This window comes from Panthera tigris, chromosome E1 (assembly GCF_018350195.1).
Source record: "Panthera tigris isolate Pti1 chromosome E1, P.tigris_Pti1_mat1.1, whole genome shotgun sequence".
NCBI classification, from domain to species: Eukaryota; Metazoa; Chordata; class Mammalia; order Carnivora; family Felidae; genus Panthera; species Panthera tigris.
The window spans coordinates 6,904,449-6,925,760 of NC_056673.1; the positions used below are offsets into that span (position 1 = coordinate 6,904,449).

General features: G+C 52.5%; 1 protein-coding gene across 3 annotated transcripts in view; it reads left to right on the plus strand.

Annotated features, from left to right (window-relative positions):
• The window catches only part of ARHGAP44 (Rho GTPase activating protein 44), a 181,162-nt gene that overhangs the window by 153,401 nt on the left and 6,449 nt on the right, over positions 1–21,312 (plus strand). For all 3 annotated transcript variants that reach the window (XM_042965729.1, XM_042965730.1, XM_042965728.1), the window contains exons 14-18: positions 1,610–1,723; positions 2,306–2,397; positions 4,424–4,604; positions 15,925–16,167; positions 19,725–19,882. In XM_042965729.1, the coding sequence (XP_042821663.1) occupies positions 1,610–1,723; positions 2,306–2,397; positions 4,424–4,604; positions 15,925–16,167; positions 19,725–19,882 (788 nt within the window). The remainder of the gene's footprint in view (positions 1–1,609; positions 1,724–2,305; positions 2,398–4,423; positions 4,605–15,924; positions 16,168–19,724; positions 19,883–21,312) is intronic.

Here is a 21,312-nt window from a genome sequence, read left to right on the forward strand (position 1 = left end):
GTCGCTTCCCAGTGCAAAAGTACTTAACACTTGAAAATGATCAAGGTGGTAATTTTTTATGTATATTTTACAAGAAGCACGGGGCGCCTGGGTGGCTCGGTTGAGCGTCCGACTCTTGATTTTGGCTCAGCTCATGATCTCACAGTTCGTGGGATCGAGCCCCATGTTGGGCTCAACACTGACAGCACAGAGCCTGCTTGGGATTCTCTCTCTCCCTCTCTCTCTCTGCCCCTCCCCTGCTCACATGTGCCTGCCCTCCCTCCCTCCTTCCTTCCTTCTCTCTCTCTCTCTCTCTCTCTCTCTCTCTCTCTCTCTCTCTCTCTCAAAATAAGTAAGTAAACATTAACAAAAAAATCCCAAGAGCGATCTAATGTATGGCTCCTTCAATAGTTCCTTGAGATAGAAGTCCTATACCGTTGTGTCCTCTTGGTGGGTACAGTGTCGTGGTTGTTGGTGTGTTTGTAGAGTCCCACAACTATCACCCCTAGTTTTTAGACCATCTCATTCGCCGCCATTAGCAGCCACTGTTCCCATTAGCAGCCACTCCCCATCTCCCCCAACCCAGCCCCCGGCAAACGCTTATCTGCCTTCTCTGTCTCTGCGGAGGTACCTCTCTGGGAACTTCCTCTAGGTGGGCTTACACAACATGCACAACATGCGGTCTTTCGTGTCTGGCCTTTTTCACGAGCATCGTGTCCTCAAGGTTCATCCATGTGGTAGCGTGTGTCGGTATTCTGTTCCTTTTCGTGGGTGAATAGTATTCCGTTGTACGGACAGACCACGTTTCATTCATCTGGTCCTCCCTTGCTGGACATTTGGGTGGTCTCCAGTTCTTAGCTGACTTAATACTGTGCACACCTGTGCACAAATGCGTATGTGTGGGTGTAGTTCTCTTGGGTACATCTCTAGGAGTGAGTGCCTGGCTCGTGTGCTAGCTCTGTGTTTAACTTCTTTTTTTTTTTAATTTTTTTTAATGTTTTTTATTTATTTTGAGACAGAGCATGAGCAGGGGAGGGGCAGAGAGAGGGAGACACAGAATCCGAAGCAGGCTCCGGGCTCTGAGCCATCAGCACAGAGCCTGAGGCAGGGCTCGAACCCGCCAACCGTGAGATCGTGACCTGAGCTGAAGTCGGACGTTCAACCAGCTGAGCCACCCAGGCGCCCCTATGTTTAATTTCTTTTTCCATTAGCTCTGAAAGCCCCCCTGAGGTTAATCCCACCCCTAGCATGTGGAGGTCCCTGCCGGTGACACCTGGACACTTTGCTTCTCACCTCTGCACACGGGGAGGGTGGCAGGCGACTGAGGTTTGAAGAACAAGAGGGACTTTAGGTCACTAGATAACAGAGTCAAAAGGAAAGATGGGGAATTTCTCTGGCCAGGGTTAGGTGATGTAGATGTTGACAGGTAGCCGCGTCCTGGTATGTGAGTCTGTCTGTCTGTAAAGTATTCTCGTGTCCTCTTCCATGATGTGTCTTCATTATAAGGCGGGGTGTATGATCTGGCTGTCGGTAAGATGGGCTGTGGGGGAGAGAAGTGTCTGCCCTGTGCTGGGGGAACACGGCTGGGGCTGAGCCCTGGTTCAACCTGGCCCTTGTGACTCCCTTTCAGATACTTGATCAAATTTTTATCCAAGCTATCAGAATATCAAGATGTGAACAAGATGACTCCCAGCAACATGGCAATTGTGTTAGGCCCCAACTTGCTGTGGCCGCAAGCAGAAGGGTGAGTATAGGGCAGAACACGCGAAAGGGTAAGGCATGGGGCGGGTGGCAGAGGGCACGACCGGGGCCCCCAGCATATCATCGGCCTCATTTATTTGCCAAGTTCTATTTCTCTCTTGGCCTGCTCAGGTTTCAGACTCAGGAGGAGACCCAGAATTCTGTAGCTCCTTCTCCATGATGGTCTCAGAGCTACGGGTCTGCGGTGAGGGTCTTTGAGCTAATCTGAGTCAGCCCCAGGCCAGGCAAGCTGTTCCAGGCCTTCCTGACTGTCTCCGAAGAGCGTGCATCCCCAGCATCTGGAACCGGGGGATAGAGGGCCGTCTCCTAAAGGAGAACAGAGTTGGAAAGCAGACAGTTTTATGTATATTATCCATTGATGTGTCTCCTGTAAGGAGGCCTTTTGTGGTTACCCCTTTCTGAGGAAGGGAAGGAGAGGCTCAGAAAGGTCAAGTGCCCTTGCAGAGAGAAAGCCTACCCTTAGACCTAGGTCTGCAGGCTTCCGGCCCTGGGCTGTGGGGCCAGACGTGCCTCCCCGCCCCAGCCGGTGACCCAGCCCTGCCCCCCCTCTGCTCTGCGCTGGCAGGAACATCACGGAGATGATGACCACGGTTTCACTGCAGATTGTCGGGATTGTCGAACCCATCATCCAGCATGCAGACTGGTTCTTCCCTGGAGGTATGTGGCGGCATTGAGGTGTGGGGGTGGGGAAGAACCAGTGTTACTGTGGATGCAAGACTTTATTCTTAAGTTTATTTTTAATTATTTTGTGAGAGAGGTAGTGAGCAGGGGAGGGGGTAGAGAGAGACACGGAATCCCAAGCAGGCTCCACACCGTCAGCACAGAGCCCGACGTGGGCCTCAGATTCACCAACCGTGAGGTCACAACCTGAGCCAAAATCAAACGTCAGACGCTCAACCGACTGAGCCACCTAGGCGCCCCTCGAAACTTTTGAAACCAAAAGTGTTTGTTATCAATCTTCCTGCACAAACGCGCGCGCGCACACACACACACACACACACACATACTCAAGTAGGGTGTGGACAGTCACGTCAGTGTCTTACTGTCTAATCCTTGGCTAAGTGACAATTGCTGTCCATTGCCTGCACTAACCGTGTCTGTGGATTTTACTGGTCTCACATCCACACCGTGGTGTCTTTACATCTATGAATTATGAAATGCTGGAGCAGAAAGGAAAGCGAGATCGCCTGCTTTTATAGATGCCGCATAGATCTGAGATGCGCATGAATTTTTATCCAGGGCTCGGCGATCCCCTGGGTGCCATCTTTTTGTTACTCCTTTTGTGTGTCCTTTGAGTTGCCCTCAAAATGTAAAGGTGAGGCTCAAAGGCAATCAGGTTCTTTTTTGGATCCGGTTCAAAATTAGGCTGTAGAGGTGGCTCCCTTGGATGATGCTTCATAAATGTTCAAAAAGCAGCATAGCAGAAGGGGATAACTCTGAAGGTAACAGCTTTCGGGAGAGAGCAGTTGTACTAATTTCACTGTTTTCAAAAGAAAAAAAAAGAGCACTGTACCCTGTGGTTAGTAAACATTAAGGATGTGCTTTTGGCTATGCTACAGTAAACTGTTTACCTCCTGTGAGGATAGAATGTTAATAATTCTGTGCTCTGTCCATCAGCAGTAATCACTCAGATGATCAACATCGAAGAAGTTTGATGGTGTTGACTTGGTTTTGTGTGTTTTGACCATGAAGGTTCTTAACTGCTCATGTCCTAAGAGTTCTGTCAATGACATCAAGTTGAGTGAGGGTGGGAAATCGGCATAAAGAAAGAAGGGAATAGGAGTCTAAGGCATAACACTATAAGGTTGTGGATGAGTGGATTCATTTCTGTTGCAGATAGGAAATGGCGAGGGAACTTTGGGATATTTCTGATGTCACTTGATCACCAACACCACCTTAGTGACCTTAGTGAAATCTCTGCTTCCAGTCCTTCCTAATTTTTTCTCTTTGGTTTTCCAGAAAGACATCATCATCACTAAAAATAACGATCTTTCCTCTCATTTCATTTTCTTGACTTATTCCATTGGCCAGCTTCTCCAACAACGTTAAGTAACAGTGGTGATTGTAGGCATTGTCCTTTTTCATGATTTAATTAAGACTGCTCTGGTGTTTCACTTTTAACCATGAGGTTTGAAATGGATGATTTTGTCTTTTTCAGAAAGTACCCCAACTGTTCCTTGTTTAAGTTTGGGTTTTTTTTTTTTTTTAATCTTTTTTTACACTTATATATTTTTGAGAGACAGAGAGAACACAAACAAGGGAGGGGCAGAGTGAGAATAAGACACAGAATCCGAAGCAGGCTCCAGGCTCTGAGCCATCAGCACAGAGCCCGAGGCAGGGCTTGAACTCATGAACCGTGAGCTCATGACCTGAGCCAAAGTCAGATGCTTAACTGACTGAGCTACCCAGGCACCCCATGTTGTTTTTTAAATCACAAATAGAAATTGCTTTATTAAGTGCCCATCATATTAATGTGAGAGGTGAGCAGTTGTGTGCACCTGCTGATGTGATGAATTATGTTAAGATGAATTCATATCAACAGGTGACCTAACATTGAACCGCGGGACAAAGTTTTCTAGGGGTGAGGTGTAAATGAGAGCCCATCTCTGCTCCTATCTCTCCTGCCCAGGAAGGGTGTGACAGACCCATAGATCACGTACACCTATTTCTTTCTTCCCCACAGAGATAGAGTTCAACATCACAGGGAATTATGGGAGTCCGGTACACGTGAACCACAACGCCAACTATAGCTCAATGCCCTCCCCAGACATGGACCCCACTGACCGTCGCCAGCCTGAGCAGATCCGCCGGCCCCTCAGCGTCGCCACAGATAATATGATGCTGGAGTTTTACAAAAAGGATGGGTATGACTTAGTGTGCCTTTCTCAGCATTGGGGGTTGGAGCCGGGAGGGGCCGAGAGGTAACATGGAACCGGATTGCCAGGCAGGACGCCCTCTCTGGCAGCAATTTAGGGGATTTGTAGCAATCAAGCTGTTGCCTCCTGCTTGAGGTTTTCCTCTGTGCTGTTTAGATTGGGTCCCTTGGCTCGCTTCCCTGGCTTTAGGGGCAAAGGTAAGTGCAACCTTCTGAAATGAGGGTTGTGATCGATACTCATTAGTTATCATCAAAAGAAGGAAAAAAAGTCGGCCAGCAAGGGGAATTAAAAGATGGGAACACGCTTTATATTTTGACTCCAAATTTATCAGAGTACGTCAGTTCTCAAATCCTAAACGGTTCCTCGTTGACGATGGCTCTGCTCACCTGCATTGTCCATCAACGTTCCTGCACGAGCAGCGCCTTGAACGCACGCTTTTACGTTTCCAGCCTCAGTCTCTTTAAGACCGAGAGTAAAACCTACAACCTGACGCAATCTGTGTGTCACCTGTCAGTTTCTAAGACTTTTTCCCGTCTCTTATGATGGACACCTATACCTCCTGATGCCACAGTCCCCGGGGGAGACTCATCAATGCCTTCCGCTTCACTTGCATAGGAATGACCCCCTCCACGCTGCTGTGAAATCAGTTTCCATAACGTGCAACTGCCTCCTAGGATCCCCAAAGCAAATAAAAGGGGCATAAACGTGTTTTCTGACAAGCACGGCTGATTCGCGGTGAGCGTCAGCCACGACCGCGAGGACCGCGCACGGCCGCAAGCCGGGGGCCTCCGCGAAAATATGTCTCAGAGAAGGATTGGGTTGCATCGTTGGTCCAGGGAGTCAGTCAAGTAAACTTCGGTTAAGAACGGAAAATTGCCGCCATGAAATCAAAGGCAGCAACTGCTCCTTTGAGCCGGACCAGGAGTGTAAAACGTTGGATGGGAATGACAGAAATTCAGATGACAGAAGCGTAGCAGTCACAGCTTCCGTCTCCCCGACAGGTCACGAGGCAGCCAGAAAGGCCCGCTTGCTTGAAAGGCATCTGGCCTGAAGGGCTGCAGAGGGAAGGTTGGAAACCAGGAACTGTAGGGGTGCATGCGTCTTACCACGCGCCCCTCTTGTTTTCAGAGCGGGGACCTAGACCTGTGTCGTGGGATTGACAGAGGCATGCTCAGAAGGGGCCAGGATCCCTGCTTACCTCCTTACCCACCAGACTCTTGCTGTGCATTGTGTCTTGTGTCTTGATTACCTACTCTGTGTGGTTGGTTGTTCTCCAGCGAAGGGGGAAAGAAAGACTGGGAATTCTTAGATGCTGCAGGGAGTAGGAGAAATTCCTTAAATCTATAAAAAAAAAAAAAAAAAAAAAAAAAGAGTGTACTTAGAATCTGATCTTTGCATTGTAAGAGAAAGTCAGAGAGAGAAGAGACAGACAAGTGCATATTAGCAGGTGCCTCAGATTTTGGTGTTTTTTTTTTTAATTTTTTTTTAACGTTTTTATTTATTTTTGAGACAGAGAGAGACAGAGCGTGAACATGGGAGGGGCAGAGAGAGAGGGAGACACAGAATCCAAAGCAGGCCCCAGGCTCTGAGCTGTCAGCACAGAGCCCGACGCGGGGCTCGAACTCACGAACGGTGAGATCATGACCTGAGCCGAAATCGGACGCTTAAACCGACCAAGCCACCCAGGCGCCCCTCAGATTTTGTTTTTAATCTCAGGCGAAGCCACTGTTCCTTTGTGAAGTTCGTTGAGCCGAGGGGATATACCCTGGAGGGTGAATTCTGGACCTGGCTGGGTTCTGGAGAACTCCTTGGGTCCTAGTGTTTCTCCATCAGAGTTGTGCAGCTCTGTCCTCCCTGCCAGACCCTGTCTGGTTCCAGGCACCCATGAAAAGCAATCCAGATGCCATCCATGGGAGAGTTACCACTATGGAATCTTGGGCCAAAGTCCACCGGCCCCCAAAATACACAGGAAGTTGCAGAAGCTTGAATGATATTTTATTTATTTATTTTTCATGGTTTTTTTTTTTTTGAGAGTGAGAGACAGAGTGCAAGCAGGGGAGGGGCAGAGAGAGAGGGAGACACAGAATCTGAAGCAGGCTCCAGGCTCTGAGCTGCCAGCACAGAGCCTGATGCGGGGCTCGAACTCATGAACAGTGAGATCACGAGCTGAGCCGAAGTCTGGTGCTTAACCGACTGAGCCACCCAGGTGCCCCTCGAATGATGATATTTTAAGCCACTGCCTCATCTCTGATGACATTCTGGCATTTGAGAACTTTGTAAATGAAATGCCCCTTCTGCCTACAATTCTGACTGAAAGCCAGAAACTGGCACCGTCTACTTTTAGGGTATTCGGGATGCGCTATGCGAATTACTCTTGGCACCCTAAACGGATACATTTATGAATTGTAAAATTTGTATTGGGGCGCCTGGGTGGCTCAGTCGGTTAAGCATCCGACTTCAGCTCAGGTCATGATCTCGCAGTTCGTGGGTTTGAGCCTCACATTGGGCTCTGTGCTGACAGCTCAGAGCCTGGAACCTGTTTCGCATTCTGTGTCTCCCCCGCAATCTGCCCCTCCCCCTGCTTGTGCTCTCTTTCTCTCAAAATAAATATTTTAAAAAATTGTATTAAACATTAAATTAAGCAGAGGGCTTCCCAGCTTAGGGTAATGGGATACTGGCACAGGTGTTTTAAGGTTCAGTGGGCTTACAGATGATCAGATCTTAACTGGCTTTAACAGAACTAGAACCCCAAGGTTGTGAGTAAATGTTCTGAGGGAGAAGAAAGGAATTTACATCAGTTGAGTCCCTGTGTTGTTTTAGTAATAGCAGGGGAATTCTCTACGTTCATCCCATTTCTGAGCTCCTAAAATCTATGAGACACTTATTTTCTTTCATTTATTTTAATGTTCATTTATTTTGAGAGAGAAAGTACACGAGCAGGGGAGGGACAAAGAGAATCCCAAGCAGGCTTTTTGCTGTCAGTGCAGAGCCTGACACGGGGCTCAAGCTCACAAACTGTGAGATCATGACCTGAGCTAAAATCAAGAGTCGGACGCTTAACCAACGGAGCCACCCAGGCACCCCAAATCTATGAGACACATTTTAAAGTCTCCAAACTACCCCTTGAAACAGTGATAAATTAAAGCTCATTTTGTCAAAGCGTTTTGCTGAAGTTAAAAAACAAAACCACCAATTGTATGTCAATAATGCCATTACTGAAAGGAAGGAAGGAAGGAAGGAAGGAAGGAAGGAAAGAAAGAAAGAAAGAAAGAAAGAAAGAAAGAAAGAAAGAGAGGAAGGAAGGAAAGAAAGGAAAGAAGGAAAGAAAAAGGAAGGAAAGAAAGAAGAAGGAAGGAAAGAAAGACAAAGAGAAGAAAAGAAAGAAAGGGAAAGAGGAAGGAAGGAAAGAAAGAAAGAAAAAGAGAAAGAAAAGAAAAGGAAGAAAGAAAAAGAAAGAGAGAAAGAAAAGAAAAGGAAAAACTGGCCAATACTTAGAAGAAATGGTGAGTTCCCCTTCAGTGCCAGCAGTGTGTTTCTGGCTGATGGCTCTCTTGTCCCAGACATTATTCAAGGTGGTTCACTCCCATCCCAGCTCCAGGCTTTGGTCCTGATGCCTCTGATTCAGGATGACTTAGAAAACAGAGTGTCTTTAGTAAGGCCTGGAGGCAGATTTACAAGCTCACATCAGCCTTTTTTCATTGTTCTGGTTGGCAGAATAATGACCCCCCCCCCCCCCACCGAAAGATAGCAGGTCCTGAACCACGGAACCTGTAAATAATTGGGAAAAGCGTCTTTGCAGATGTGATTAAAATGAGGACCTTGAACTAAGGGGATCACTCTGGATTATCAGGGCGGGCCCTCAGTGCAATCACGTGTGTCCTAAAATGCGGAAGGAGATTTGACATAGGCACACGGAGAAGGCAAAATGCAGAAATGGAGCAGAGAGAGATCTAAAGATGTGGCCACGTGCTAAGAAGTGTATGCCACCAAATACTGGAAAAGCCAAGATGTAGCCTCTGTCCTGGAGCCTCTGGAGGGAGCACAGTCCTGCTGACACCTTGGCTTCGGCCCATTCCTACGGATCCTGGCCTCCTGGCCTCCAGAACTACGAAAGAGTGGATGTCTGTCATTTCCCAGCTTTGTGGTACTTGTTACAGCAGCCACAGGGCCCTAACACCTCCCTTCGCCGCAAATGCGTGCCGGGCGTGTCATGGTGAAAATGGCGGCAGGTGCTTGGTTCTCCCACTGGGGGTTGAAATCTAGCCACGCTCCCTTTGGCAGTGATTTGGCGTCCATGACTTAACTAACAGAATGTGGTGGAAGAGATCTACCAGCACTTCAACAGGGTCAGAAAGAGCCCTATTGATTGTGCCTGGGTCTACCAAGCACTCGCTCTTGGAACCCAAGTAGCTCGCCGTGTGGGAGTCCAAGCAGCCACTCTTGGAGCCCAAGAGCTCTCCACTCTTCTCACTGGAGAGAAGTGAAACCCGCCCCCCCCACCCCACCTTCATCCCCAGCTGAGCACTGAGCTGACAGCCAGTGCCCAGTAAGGGAATCGTCTCGGGAGTTGTCCTCGCCAAGCCAGACCATCTCGGCTAGTGCCGTGTAGAAAATACAAGCCGTACCTGCCAAACTCTGCCAAAGGTGTGGATTTGAGACCCAGATAAATAAGCTGGTTTGTTTCGAGGGTGGCTTCTTACGCAATAAAAGATAAAACGTGCTTTAAAAAAAGAATACTGCTGTTCTGAGGCCCCAGCCCCATTCCTCTAGGATGATTTAATTGGCCTGGGCTGGGATTCAGGCATTGATGGTTTTTTAAAGGTGTCCTGGCTGATTCTAACATGCATCTAGGGCTGAGAACCACTGAATCACAGAAAGATCTTGCCATTCTGAATAAAGAACTTGGCAATGATACAATTGAAAAAAAATTTTTTTTAAGTTTATTTATTTTAAGAGAGAGCACAAGAGGGGGAGGGACAGAGAGAGAGAGAGAGAGAGAGAAGGAGAGCGAGAGAATCCCAAGCAGGCTCCATGCTGTGAGCACAGAGCCCTGACGCGTGGCTCGAACTCACGAACCATGAGATCGTGACCAGAGCCAAAGTTGGATGCTTAACCGACTGAGCCACCCATGCGCCCTGGTCCTATCAGATAGTTTATGTGAACCCTCCTGCCTAAAGAGTTGGCCAAGGTGTCTACACTCTCTTGCCCATTAGTCAGGAGGGACCCAGGAGCCCTGAGCATTTGTCAGATGCATGCATCGGCAGAGTCTGCACAAACTCACCTGGGACGGTCGAGAGGCCCGTGGATAGGCCAGAGGCAGGAAGAGAAGTGACGTCAACAGCGGAGCCTCCCTGCTCGCTTACCTGATGGCTGTGGTCCTCCCCCTTTGTACTCCCCTCTGCCTCCGCTCCCAGCCCACTGCCTGTTATATACTTGAGAGACCTCACCGGTACCAACACGACCCATTCCGTACACACCGGGTTCCCTGCTGTCTGTTAACTGCCTTCTGGCTCTGGCTCACGCTCTCCTCACTTAACCCTGCCGGTGGCACATCTGTCCCGCTGCCTCTGCTCAGTTCTAGCCTCTTGGGTCCCAGCGGGACAGCAGTCTGTCCCCAGAAATCCCAGTGGCGTTGGCTCTTCCGACTCAGAAGACCAACACGTGGCTCCTCTCTCAAGTCTTAAAACCTGACGTGCCTGTCGCCATTTCACTTGTCCCACGGCGGTCTGGTCGTCAGAGGTGTTCTATCAGCAGCCCACAAATCTACGAGGATCTTTCCACCAGAGCTCATGATCTCCTTTAGAGCTCAGCTTGGTGTGCGACACATCCTTAGCCTGTGTGTGACAGCCACTCTCTGATGGGTCTTGTCCCACCTGCCTGGACCTTCCTCGAGATGTCCAGCTCAGGATAGGCGTCTTGAATTGAGGAGGTCCAAGAGCAATGTGAATGGTGCTTTCTGGAATACTGGTTCCGCTGTTGGTCGTATTGGCTTGGGAGTCTGGGGTCTGACGGACTCCTAAAACACATGATTCAACACACGGAGACCAGTTGGTTTAGCGTGTGACCTCTTAGAGTCTGTCACGTGTCACAGATCTTCCTGAGGGCGCTGTGGCGTGCTTTGTTTCCCAAATTCATTAAATCGAAGTCGGCGGTCGCGTGATAATCAGAGCTAGTGGTCCAAGGGCCTTGCTTCTGTAATTGCGGCTATCAGGTGTTCTATAGACCCTGAAGGGGAGGATGAACAGCGAAGGCAGCGACCCCAAAAGACGTGTCATGGATGTCTGTCTGGTGCGTTCATTTTATTTCCGATAGAACCTGAACCCTAATGCAGACGAGCTCACCTAGTCATCCTGGGTATCAGTGGGAAAGTTGACTCCTATTTTGGATTTGTACTGGCCAAATGGACCTTGGAGAGGTAAATTCTTGGCCCAGGCCCGGGCCGAGAAATGTGGCCAGATGACTCCAGCCTTTATTTGTACTGGGGGAGGTTACAAAACTTTGTTGTTAGGTATTTAAAAAAGGGATCATCCTTGGAGGGACTGGAAATTACCCGAGTCTGGCCTTCCCAGGTGCGTGTAGGCAAGGGTAAGTCTTTGGATTTTTAGGTTTCCTGTCACTCACCATGTGGTGACCCCCAAGGCCCCTGCCACTGCTTCCTGGCCCCCAAGTGTATCTTAAACATTCCTTGAACTTGAAAGTCTTCCGTGGATGCCTGGAGAGCCACCCAGATTCCCCAGGGCCTCCTGTCTGATGACAGATGCATTTCTTGTCTCCTCTCCCTTGGCCGGCTTTTGCCCAATGCAACTGATCTTTAGAACAAAAATCAAAACCTTCCAGATCTCTATAGACTTAAAATACTTCAAAGACATATATTAGTTAATACCTCCGGCTAGGATTGTCCCTGACCGGGGATTCAGGAGCTGCGTGGCAGCTAGCTGTCCTGCAGAGGAGAAAAAAGCAAAAAGCAACAGCTAACCCGTGACGATCTACCTATTCTTTTTTTTTTTTTTTTTTTTTTTTACTTTTTTTTAATGTTTATTTTTGAGAGAGCATGAGCAGGGGAAGGGCAGAGAGAGAGAGAGAGAGAGAGAGAGACCCAGAATCGGAAGCAGGCTCCAGGCTCTGAGCTGTCGACACAGAGCCCGACATGGGGCTTGAACCCACAAACTGTGAGATCATGGCCCAAGCTGGAGTCGGACGCTCAACCGACTGAGCCCCCCAGGCACCCCTGTAGACGTGTCCTTGCAGCTGGATTTTCCATCTTTCAGACTTGGGTTGTTTCCTTCCCTCCCCCCACGGAGGCAGTCCTTTGTCTCTTCATTTTTAAGATTCTGGCTCTTAGGCTTTCCCTGCATGGCCTACCAGGTTACAGGCTTTCAAACAAGAACATCACTTCCTTTCCTGCACCAAGGAGACATTTATAGGTCTGACCTTTCCATTCTCTCCGTCCACCCACCTTGTGGGAGAAGAAGAAGCCTTACATACTCTGAACATGCGGCATGTGAGCTTTGGGGTCAGACTCTCTCCAAGTTCAGATTCTGGTCCCGTGACCTTGGGAGGTCACCTAATCTCTGACTGCCTCAGTTTCTTGATACGCAATGATAGTAGGCACCCACCTGAGAGTTGCCTTGAGCATTAAATAAAATTTGGCTTATGAAGTGTTTAGAGCAGTCCTCCGTACATGGTCAGCGTTAGCTGCTTTTAGCACACAGACTGGAATTTTGAGTGACGTCGTGCCGTTTTTAAGATAGCGACGTGCCTGGGTACGCTTCTCCGTCCATGAGGTACTCTGACCAACCCCTTCCTTTCCACTCACTGGGTGGATGGTGTTCCGTCTCACTGAGAACACCTGAAATGGTTTTTTGGCTCCACCCGCTGTGGGCATTCGGGCTGGTTCCGCAAGAGAAAATGCACTAAAGCCAAAATGGACTGGCCGAGGACCGAGGAAGGTTGCCGGACGTCCCCCGCAGCCCCCCGCCCGGGACGTGGAAGGCCTCTGTGGGGCGGAGTGTTGTGGCCATTTCTGCCCGGGTCCCCTGCTGCCCGTCACAGGTTTTGCTTCCCAAAGAACCCTTCAGCCAAGACGACTCCTCTTCTTCCCTTCTTTCCTGCCCTGACGACCCGGGCTAGGCAGTAAGACTTAGGGAGGTGAGGATCCCCTCTTTATTTTTCTATTCCTGATGCCTACAGTCATCCAAGGAGGCTTTCAGCATCCCGCCCTCTGATGCCCACACGGGCCCACCTCACCAGGTCCCTGGAAGACTCCAGAGCCTGGGGGAAAGGGACTGTATTCCTTGTTTGTTCCTCTTACGCCTACCAGAGAACCCCCCCACCCTGATCTTTGGTGTTTTGTTAGGAGGGGGAAACGATCTCATGGCAGATCCTGTGGACTCGGGTGACGTGACCCAGATGGGGTCTTCATGGTATCTCCATCTCCTCCTGGCCGGATTCACTGTCTTTACTTCATTCTCTGTGAAGATTAAGAAAGAAAAGGCTGTACTTGGCACCTGCAAGGACAGAGCATCATCATTGTCAAGGCTACCGCTAGTTGGTTTCTTAGTAGCTGCTCCGTGGTTTGTACACACTGTCCTGCTTGTTCTTGACGACCCTGAGGAGGAGGGGGGAGGGTCATTATCACTCCCATTTGAGCAGAGGACGTGACACGTTAAGTAACTCAACCCATATCACACGGTAATGAGAAAAGCTGGGATTCAGACCCTAAAGCCCGTTGCACTTGGTAAACCAGATCACCAGGGAGCCTGGTATCGGAGGTTGCCGATGCGGGAAGATGCCCCTGGAAATAGAAGGCATCCCCCAGGAGCCCTGATCCTGAAGCCCATGCCCCGCCCTGCTGCACCCCCCTCCCCTAAATTGGAAAGATCCTTTTTTTTTTTTAATGTTTGTTTTTGAGAGAGAGACAGAGCATGAGCAGGGGAGGGGCAGAGAGAGAGAGGGAGACAGAATTCGAAGCAGGCTCTGGGCTCTGTTGCTGACAGCTCGACGCGGGACTCGAACCCACAAACCTTGAGATCGTGACTTGAGCCGAAGTCATCCATTTAACTGAGCCACCCACGGGCCCCTGGAAAGATCCTTCTAAGTAAAAGAGCACTGGGTAAAGAAGACGGGGTGAGATGGACAGACGGACATCCTTAGGCCCCCCCCCCCCCCCGTTGGTCACTGTGGCAACCATCCTGCCTGTGTGTCACCCTCACCTACCACCACAGCTAAGCCCTGTCATTTCCCTTCCTCTGCTGAGACTAAGCCTTTTGCCCTTTTCATCCTGATAATTTCTGGAGCCTAATGATTCTCCCCTGCAGTCCCCTTTAAACACCAGGGTATGCAGCTGGACCTTGTCCTAGAGTTTCGAGTGGCCTCCAGGAGCGATTCTGGAGCTCCTGGAGAAGGTGCTTATTTATTGGGGGGGGGGGTTCCTCAGACCCAATATGGCTTGAAAGCTAGTAGGTCCTGGAAAGAGACCCAGGCATCCAGCCCCCTAATCCCCCAGGTGCCCTCCACGGGAGATGAGAAATAGTAACCATGACACGGGACGCGAAAAGACCTCCGGGGATCTCATGGAGGGACGAGTGTCAGGAAGCTGTCCCCATCCTCGTGTGTGCTCTGCTTTTACTGACCCTGCTCCATCCTGAGGCACGTTTCCTTCAAGGAACCTAAATCCTACCTGCAGCAACCAGTCTAGGAACTTGAGCCTTTTGTTTGTTTGTTTGTTTGATGTTGGTGCTCATGTCTAAAAGCCCTTTCGGGGTGGACAGAATTCACGGTAATAGGTCTGTGCTTCTGACCGGGGTGGGTCAGAGTAAGCACGAGATCACCCCCATACCCACACCCCACTGTGCAGATACACGGCAGACACGGAGGCTGGAAGGTTTTCTCGTCGCACAAATGTTTGCGTCTCCCTGGTACTGGAAATAATCAGGTCTTGGCTTAGACGGCGAAAGTCTTGACTTCACACCATGGTACCAGTTACCTCCTAGGGCGACGGAAAGAACTTACAGCCTTCTAAAACTTTTTTTTCTTTTAACGTTTATTTGGGGAGAGAGAAAGCGTGAGTGGGGGAGGGGCAGAGAGAGAGGAAGAGAGAGAATCCCAAGCAGGCTCCGAGCTGTCTGCGCAGAGCCCAATGGAGGCTCGACTCACGAACAGTGAGATCATGACCTGAGCCAAAATCAAGAGTCAGACGCTTAACCGACTGAGCCACCCAGGCGCCCCAGAATGAATAGCCTTCTAAATCATGTAACTTGGAAGCCGGCAGATGGCAATTTCCACTGATTTCTTTCTTCTCCCTTATGACACCCTCTCCCCACAACCCGCACTCCTACCCACACCGATATCAGCCCTCCAGATTCTCTATTCACCTGTGACCTTGGTAGGATACAACCTTGGCCCAATCAGAAGAGTCGCTCGAACGAGAGAGGGCAAGTCAATTGAAACCATTTCACAGCACCGTAAAGGCCCCACTCTCAGACCCCGACCCCGGCAACCTGTGTGTCCAAAGGAAGGCATAGTTTTTTTGACACTAATATCTGTATGTTTCTGTCCCTGCAGCCTTAGGAAAATCCAAAGGTACGGTATTCGCGGGTAGCCATGAGGTCACGTTCAATCTCTGAAAACAAAGCAAGCCATGCCTTAGTGAGCTCCGCGAGAGGGTGAATGTGCCGTGTTTGGGTGCTTGGCCGGCTTTAATGGAAGCTGTGGCTCGGTGGTTAAAAGCGAATCCGAACCCGGAGTGACCAATAGGCACGATCAGCCCCTTCCCTGCGGCAGAGACGAGCGGCTGGGGCCTGTAGGGGTTGCAGCCGGGCCAGGGTCCTGGGGCCAGTGCGGGAGTCCGGACTCGGGCCTGTGCTCTAGACCCCAAGTGACAAAAGGAAGGACGGACGTTTAGATGTGTCCTGCTGGTCAGTGCCATGTTCTAGTGCGATGCTGCTCCCTGCCCTTCTCATCTCCATCTCTCACTCGTGGGGGGGTGGGGGGAGCGAGTGCCCCCCAGAGAGGCTGCATTCTGCTCTGGGGGACAGCTTTGGAGTCCACACGCAGATCTAAGGCCAGCTGGCTTTGGCAGAGGGTGGAAGCGCCGGGGGCCGCTGGTGCGCGCGGCTGGGGGACCCCGGAGCCTCCGGCAGGGGGCGCGGCGGCGGCCCGGCCTCGCTTCCCCGGGGCGCCCAGGAGGGTCGCTAAGGCTTCGCTGCTGTTCTCCCGGCGGACGTGCTTGAATGTGTCCGCCGCGCGGGGGAGGGAGCCCCACCCCCGTCACGCGCGGCTAAGCGGCTGTCTTTGTGTCCCTCGCCAGCATGGGCGTGCGGGTCATGGACACGTCCTGGGTGGCCCGAAGAGGCTCCTCGGCCGGCAGGAAGGCGTCCTGCGCCCCGCCCACCATGCAGCCCCCCGCGCCGCCCGCCGAGCTGGCTGCCGCGCCTCTGCCTTCGCCACTCCCGGAGCAGCCCCCGGACGGCCCCGCGGTGGCGGCGGCGGTGGCGGCCCCCTCGCTTTCGCCGTCGGGCTTGGGGCTCCAGCCCGGGGTGGAGCGCACCAGGTAAGCCGGGGGAGGGGGGGGGGGGTGGGGGGCCGGGCTGGCTGCGCGCCTGCGCGGGGCGGGGGTCGCTGCACCTGCTCTGGGGGGCCCTCCGGCTGCTGTCACTTTCCCCGTGCCTGAGCCTTCGTGTTTGGCTTCGCGCGTCACGCCGGCACCTGCTGATTCCCGGCTCCGCGGATTTTCAGACCGAGCCCAGGCTTCCCGAGAATAGCACTCCCTCCCCCTCCCCCACTCCCTCCGCCAGCAGCCGGCTAAGGTGGCAGCTCTTAAAATCCGTGAGAGACCGAAGCTTCCCGCTCTCCTGTCCGCTTGCTTCCTGGGCTGTAAATACTTCCGGTTTCGAAATACGGAGTTTCAGGATTTCTCCCTTTCTCTCCTCTGCGCCGTTCTCACTGCCTAGTTTCCTGGGCGCAGATCGGGGAAGTTGGAGAGGAAGTCAGGTGGCCTCCCTGGGCCTGGTGGCCCGTGCAGCCTGCTGCCGGGTGGAGCTTCCGCTCTTTCCAGGGGGGGAGAAAGCAGACCAGCTCAGGGCGCCGCCAGTGCAGTGAGCATTTATGGAGGACTGTGTCCATCCAAGGAGGAAACGTGTGATCGGTGCTCGTCAGGCAGACCCGTCCCAGCGACGGCCACTCCGGGGTCACAGGGGAGAGAGACTTTGGCCCTTCCTCATCTGGCCCTTCCTTGAAAGGGGTATCCTAGAAGTGGGAATGGCACAAGACTGCTTTGCTGGGTGTGTCCATGTGTTCTGGGAAAAATCAGATGCCTCTGCGTTCTGTTAGGGGACACAGCGTTCCCCCATGGCTGCTGCTGCTGGAAAAAATTTGTCGGAGACTTCGGGAAGCCAAACTTTTATTTATTTTATTTTATTTTATTTTATTTTATTTTATTTTATTTTACTCTATTTTATTGTATTTCATTTTGTTTCATTTTATTTGTTTTGAGAGAGGGAGAGAGAGAGAGCAACCAGGGGAGGAGCAGAGAGGGAAAAAGAATCCTAAGTAGGCTCTGCACTATCAGCATGGAGCCCGATGTGGGGCTCAAACCCACGAACCACGAGATCATGACCCAAGCTGAAACCGAGAGTCGGGCACTTAACCAACTGAGCCTGAACCAACACTTGGTGCTAAACGCCGTTTGGTGTAGAAACAACATTTCTAGCAAATGCCCCTCAAAGGTGGATTCCCCCAGCCTCTGAAGATGTCCCGGAATGTCACAGAGGGGTGGCCTTGAGAGTCGCTCACGGGCAGGGGACATTACCCGCTGGATCAGAGTAACCAAGAGGCCGTTCTCCTCTCTCTACAGCCATACATCGTACCGCCCCTTTCTCTCGGGGTAACCCGCTGTCGCTTTCCTTTGGGCACCAGCGTTTCTGTTTGTCTCCTACCTCTCTTCTTCTCTCCCCCACGTGGATTCTTTCCAGTACAGACGGGTGTTGCACTGGTGTTTTTGTTTTTGTTTTTTTCTGTGTTGTGGACATTTGCAGCTCAGATGATGTTGCCTCCAGTTGCCAGATTCCTGTTACGCACCACCCCCCCCCCCCCGCAGCTGCCTCCCCAGGATGTCAGGCCCTTCCCTCCTCCCTCTGGCTTGCTCGAGCCTCTCCGTGCACCCCCCTCCCCAGCACACCCCCCCCCCCCAAACCTCCAGGCCTGGCGGCTCTCTCCAGCCAGGCTCAGCTTCGGCCTCCCGCTCATCTGCTTGGCATTAACTCTGACCCCAGACTCTGCTTCCCGCCCCCTTTGCGCCCCAGCTCGCTGAGTCCTGTGTCCCCAGAACTAACGTGTCCTTGAGCGGGCCCTTCCCTGTGCCTTCTCCATGTAGCGCCCCTAGTAACCAGCTTACACCCCACCTCTCCCCACTGGGTCAGCTGCACCTGTGCTGGAGAGAAGCCAGCAAGGCTAGTAAGTAGGTAAAGACTTGTTTCGGGGCGGGGGGGGGGGGTGCATCAGCTGGGCGGGGCAAAGACGTGTGAGCTGCTTGGTCCCTACACTCCATGGGCAGGTGTCTTACCAATCGTAAGGAAGAAGAGTCTGGAATCCCACCAGAAGCAGATTCTTTGCTGCTTTTGTGTTTTCTTTTACTGTTTTAACGGCGGTAGAGGTGGAAGGAAGGATGGATAGATACTTGGCCTGAATACCTGGGTGTCTGGTGACGTTCGGTCTGAGGAAGAAGAAAAGAGAGAGTCTCGCCTCACCCGAGTGAGCCAAGGGCGCTCGAGGGTTTCATTGTTTTTGTTAACAGCACAGAGAAAGGAGTCGCCCTTCCAGACCCTCTGGATGAAATGGCTTTTTTGGGGGGCGGAGAGGGGACTTACCCACGTGTGGTTTGAAACTCCCCCCCGAGAAGGGGGAGAGTTTACCACGGCCTTGGACGTGGTGCTCCCTTCACTCCTTCACGTGGGGAAAACCGGTTGTACGTTGGCGTTTGCTCTCCCAGGCCCGGCCCCTGCCTCCCAGCCCTTCTCACCGAACCCCGGTGGGAAGGGGTGCCACATCTGTAGCTCTCATAGTTGGGGCCTCTAGATAGATTTAGGCTCTGTCTCGTCGTGGGGAAGAGGTGGCCAGGGTGAAGGACTGAGGTTCCCATCCCCACACCCTCCCCGGGGGCATCAGAGTCCAGGCGGTTTCCTGTACGGCTGGCAGGTAGCTTAAACCCTGGTTTGCCAGGGTCTCCTGGAGCACCGCGTGGGGAACCCCAGCAGAGGGGACATCTGGAGATCAACTAGGAATGTCTGTCTTGGAGGGCGTAGTGGGGGATGGGGCGGAGTGATGAGCTGGCCGTATATCTGCTGTCCCTATTCTGTGGCGTGGAGTAGGGTGTCTCTTAACATGCACTTGATGCTTAGGACCATGCCTGGCGGAAAGCCAGCAGTGAAGGATGAATCCCCTTTGGGACACGGTGACCCAGGTGTCCCTTTGTCAATTCAGGGGACGTCAGAGGCCCTCACTGCCATTGGCCCTTACGCCGCCTAAGCCGGGGGGCCTGGGACTTGAGCTGGCCACATTTGGAAGCACAGCCGAGGACTGTGTTAGCCCTCCCACCTGCTGGGACTCGCTCGTCCCCAGGATGGGTTCCAGAAGCCCTACTCGGCTTGGGGCTGTGGTGGAGGTCAGGGAAATCAGTGGAGAGCCACGGCCACAAGGCCCCGCAGGGAGCCCCCATGTCACACAGTGACCCAAGGAAGCCCTCTTGGCCCTGCTGTGCCGTGGACACAGAAACACCAAGAGCAGCTAGGTGTTCCCATGTCAGGGTGTCCAAGAACCCCCGTGTCGATCACAGGATAGAGTGGGGATGCTCATGGCCTCCCGGTGGACAGAGGGCACAGGCGTGGAGAGGGGGCTGGCAGTGGGGGCCACGGATGTGGAGATGGGAGCAGCACCCGGGCCCCCAGAGCCCAGGAAGGGACAGTGGCCTCCAGGAGTATCTCTGAAAGCATTATGAAGGGCGTGGGGCAGACCGGAGCTGGCCCGGAGGAGCACGCGGGACTGCGACCCACAGGCAGACGCTGCACCTGCCCGAGTTCAGGGGCTTTCTTATCCTGTGTGCTTCTTTTCCAGCGCTTCGAAAAGCAAGGAGCTTTCTCCTGGATCTGGGCAGAAAGGAAGTCCAGGCTCCAGCCAGGGGACGCCCTGTACGGGGACCCAGCCAGGGGCCCCGCCAGGCGCCAGCCCCAGCCAGCCGCCCCCAGACCAGAGCCCTCACACTCTTCGGAAAGGTACGTCACCGCCACCCTTCGCGTGGGTCTCGGGCCTGGGACACTGCCTGGACGCTCGTGTCCCTCGGCGGGCGTGGATATTGAGAAACCGCGGACTTAGCGAGACGTCCCTGGGCCGGGCGTGAGAGCTTTTGGAAGTTAACCAGCTCTGAGAGGGCCCACTTCGTATTTATTCCTTCTCCGACTCATTTGAACAGTGTACCCGGGGCGTCGGTTCTCGTACACTAAGACCTCTGTGTAGACGTCATTGCCCAGGATGGCACGGGTCTTCAAGGACCCTTCCGGGCCCTACCGCCATCATTTAAGATGCTATGTGGCATCTTCGGCAGGAGCCCAGAGACACTGGCGCACAACTGCCTACCCCTGGGATCGTTTCTGGAAGGTTCCACAGATTGTTTCTGGAAGGTTCCCGAGGGAATCGGGACTGTTTCCACAGAAGTCCTGACCTTCCGTGTTTCTGTTTGGGAAGGTGGACCCATGAGCCGCCCAACCCAGAATCTTCCGTGGAGCGTACTGTAAAAGGCCCCGTTATTCTCTCTGGAATGACTTTCCGGAAGCTAATGAGCTGCTCTGTGGGGACATGTCATAAATGGGGAGCAGCACGGAATGTGTACTTGTCCTAACCTTTTTTGTTGTTTTTTTTTTTAATTTTTTAAAAAATGTGTTTGAAGTTTGTTTATTTTTGAGAGAGAGACGGAGTATGAGCAGGGGAGGGACAGAGAAAGAGGGAGAGAGAATCCCAAGCAGGCTCTGTGTTGTCAGCACAGAGCACGACGTGGGGCTTTGAACTCACGAACCGTGAGATTGTGACCTGAGCCGAAACCAAGAGTCAGACACTCAACCCACTGAGCCACCCCGGCGCCCCAAGCTTTTTTGTGTGTTTTTAAGCCCCCTTCGTCTTTTCACACCGTGCCTCCAGCTTTATGTCATGGCCCAGTCCCGTCGCCACCAAGGAGTGGTCAGTGTCATCACAGACATGGTGCCGTCACCTGGCACTCCCCTCCCCCCAGCTTGTGTTCGAGCCTCGGTGCCTAGGGTCTCCGCTCGCCGCCCACCCCGAGTCGGTCCAGCAGCAGCCACTCCGCTGTCGCGAGCCCCGGCTGTCCTCGCGGGGGCTGTCCGGCTGAGCAGTGGTTTTGTTACGGGTCCTGGTTGCTGCTCTCCATGAATGATGCTGTGTAACCACTACAACCCTGTGCGGGATAGACTGCCCTGCCCGTTGTGTGGAGGAGGTTGAAATAAACTGCAGTGGGTAAGACGAGGTAGGGACCTGACCCCAGGTTGGTGAGACCGTCCCTGTCCACTCCGCACCCCGGCGGAGCCCGGGGAGCGCATTAGAATAGATTTGGTTCCAAGGTGGGGGGGTGGGAAGCGGGGGGTAGGGAGAAGAGTCCTCGGTGCCTCCTGGAGCATCTAAAAGGCAGTTTCTT